This window comes from Nanorana parkeri, unplaced genomic scaffold (genome assembly GCF_000935625.1).
Source record: "Nanorana parkeri isolate BGI_ZX_2015 unplaced genomic scaffold, ASM93562v1 scaffold5746, whole genome shotgun sequence".
NCBI lineage: Eukaryota > Metazoa > Chordata > Amphibia > Anura > Dicroglossidae > Nanorana > Nanorana parkeri.
Genome location: NW_017311991.1, coordinates 1 through 2219, shown reverse-complemented (window position 1 = coordinate 2219; position 2219 = coordinate 1). Strand labels below are relative to the sequence as shown.

Sequence of the window (2219 nt, the reverse complement as noted above, 5' to 3'; positions counted from 1 at the left end):
GGGGGTCACATGACACAGATCTATAACACAACGTAGAAGAGAATTCTACAACAAGAGCGTCAAACCTCCGGCCCTCCATCTGGGGTGAAACTACAAATCCCAGGAAGCATCTCTCTCCGGGAGTCACGTCTGTGGCTGTGAGAATCTTGTAATGCCTCATGGGATTTGTAGTTCCACCCCACAGCCGGAGGTTTGAGGTTCCTCATCTAGATACATCCACACACAAAGAATATCGGAAGATGTACTTCCCCCGGAAAATCCTTCTCCTGGAGTCCATGGAGGGAATTCAGAGACTGCCACCTAGAGGAGGACCGGATACTGGCACACACAGCCCAGGGCAACCTCTCCTACACCCAGCGTGCCAAGGGTATGATCATAATCTCAGGCGGGAGGATCCGAGTCCCTCAACAGACCCAAAGAAAAGGAATTCACGGCTAGTACAAAAAAATCTTCTTTTCATTCTCGTCCTCTGAGGGACCCAGGAAGTCTCATTTTTGGGTCATCCAAAAGGTGTCCATCTGGAGGGTGGGGGGGACAATGCAACAAATGCAGAACTGGAATATGCCTCTGAAAGCCACGAAGCCCAAAGCTGGCATCAGATAAGGTCCGAACATCTACCTGGTGAAGAGAAGATCGGGTGGGAGCCCAACAAATATGAGAACCAGAAGCCTGAGGCCGGAGAGATGTGTCTGTGTGACTGCTGAGAAATGGTGGAAGGAGAAGGTGGCTCCCCCTTCCAGGGAAAACCATCCAATGGGGACACTGGTCTAGAAGCTTCTGTCTCCGGACAAACCTGACAGGGGTTAGGACATTAGCATTCCCCGACCTATCCCTGCCCTTCCACGACCTAACCCTACCCTTCCCCGACCTATCCCTGACCTTCCACGACCTAACCCTACCCTTCTTCTTCCCCCTGCCCTTCCCCGACCCCTCCCTGACCTTCTCCGACCTCTCCCTGCTCTTCTCCGACCTCTCCCTACCCTTCTCCGACCTCTCCCTACCCTTCTCCGACCTCTCCCTGCTCTTCCCCGACCTCCCCTACTCCCTGCCCTTCTCCGACCTCTCCCTGCTCTTCTCCGACCTCTCCCTGCTCTTCCCCGACCTCCCCTACTCCCTGCCCTTCTCCGACCTCTCCCTGCCCTTCTCCCACCTCCCCCTGCTCCTCCCCGACCTCCCCTTCTCCCTGCCCTTCTCCGACCTCTCCCTGACCTTCTCCGACCTCTCCCTGCTCTTCTCCGACCTCTCCCTACCCTTCTCCGACCTCTCCCTACCCTTCTCCGACCTCTCCCTGCTCTTCCCCGACCTCCCTTACTCCCTGCCCTTCTCCGACCTCTCCCTTGCTCCTCCCTCCCCCTGCCCTTCTCCGGCCTCTCCCTGCTCTTCTCCGACCTCTCCCTGCTCTTCCCCGACCTCCCCTACTCCCTGCCCTTCTCCGACCTCTCCCTGCCCTTCTCCGACCTCCCCCTGCTCTTCCCCGACCTCCCCTTCTCCCTGCCCTTCTCCGACCTCTCCCTGACCTTCTCCGACCTCTCCCTGCTCTTCTCCGACCTCTCCCTGCCCTTCTCCGACCTCTCCCTGCTCTTCCCCGACCTCCCACCTCTCCCTGCCCTTCTCCGACCTCTCCCTGCTCTTCCCTGACCTCCCAACTCTCCCTGCCCTTATCCAACCTCCCCCTGCCCTTCTCCAAACTCCCCCTGCCCTTCTCCAACCTCTCCCTGCCATTCTCCGACCTCTCGCTGCCATTCTCCGACCCCTCCCTGCTCTTCCCCGACCTCCCACCTCTCCCTGCCCTTCTCCGACCTCTCCCTGCCCTTCCCCAACCTCTCCCTGCCCTTTCAGCTCACCCTTCTACCTCCACACTCTTCCTGTCTCTCCTCGCTCTTCAGCCTCCATACTGCCCCTTCATCTTCTCCCCACATTTTACGCTCCTCACCCATCTGCCCCCAAAACACTCCTTCCCATTGTACTTATGATCCCCCTTCTCTCTCCTCCACACTGCTCCTACCTCTCCTCCTCGCTCAGACCTCTCCCCACCTGTAAAAGGTGTCTGGCAGTCGTCATCCTCATCAGAACCAGGAGGATCCCACATGTGTGTTCCATCAGCCTGATCGCTCATGGCGTCCTCGGAGTCCCGAGCGTTGCTGGAATAGAGAAGACACAGAGTCACATGACACATGACTATAGATGGAGTCATGGGGAGGTGACATCAGAGAGGTGGG

At 57.9% G+C, this 2219-nt stretch overlaps 1 protein-coding gene across 2 annotated transcripts in view; it reads right to left on the bottom strand.

Annotated features, from left to right (window-relative positions):
* Positions 1 to 2158, bottom strand: part of LOC108804167 (zinc finger protein 239-like) — a 3431-nt gene extending 1273 nt beyond the window's left edge. Inside the window, exon 1 of one of the 2 annotated variants that reach the window (XM_018575923.1) lies at positions 2035 to 2158. In XM_018575923.1, the coding sequence (XP_018431425.1) occupies positions 2035 to 2116 (82 nt within the window). In that variant the 5' untranslated portion in view covers positions 2117 to 2158. The other variant, XM_018575924.1, reaches the window with a different exon arrangement.
* Positions 2159 to 2219: the final 61 nt, after the last annotated feature.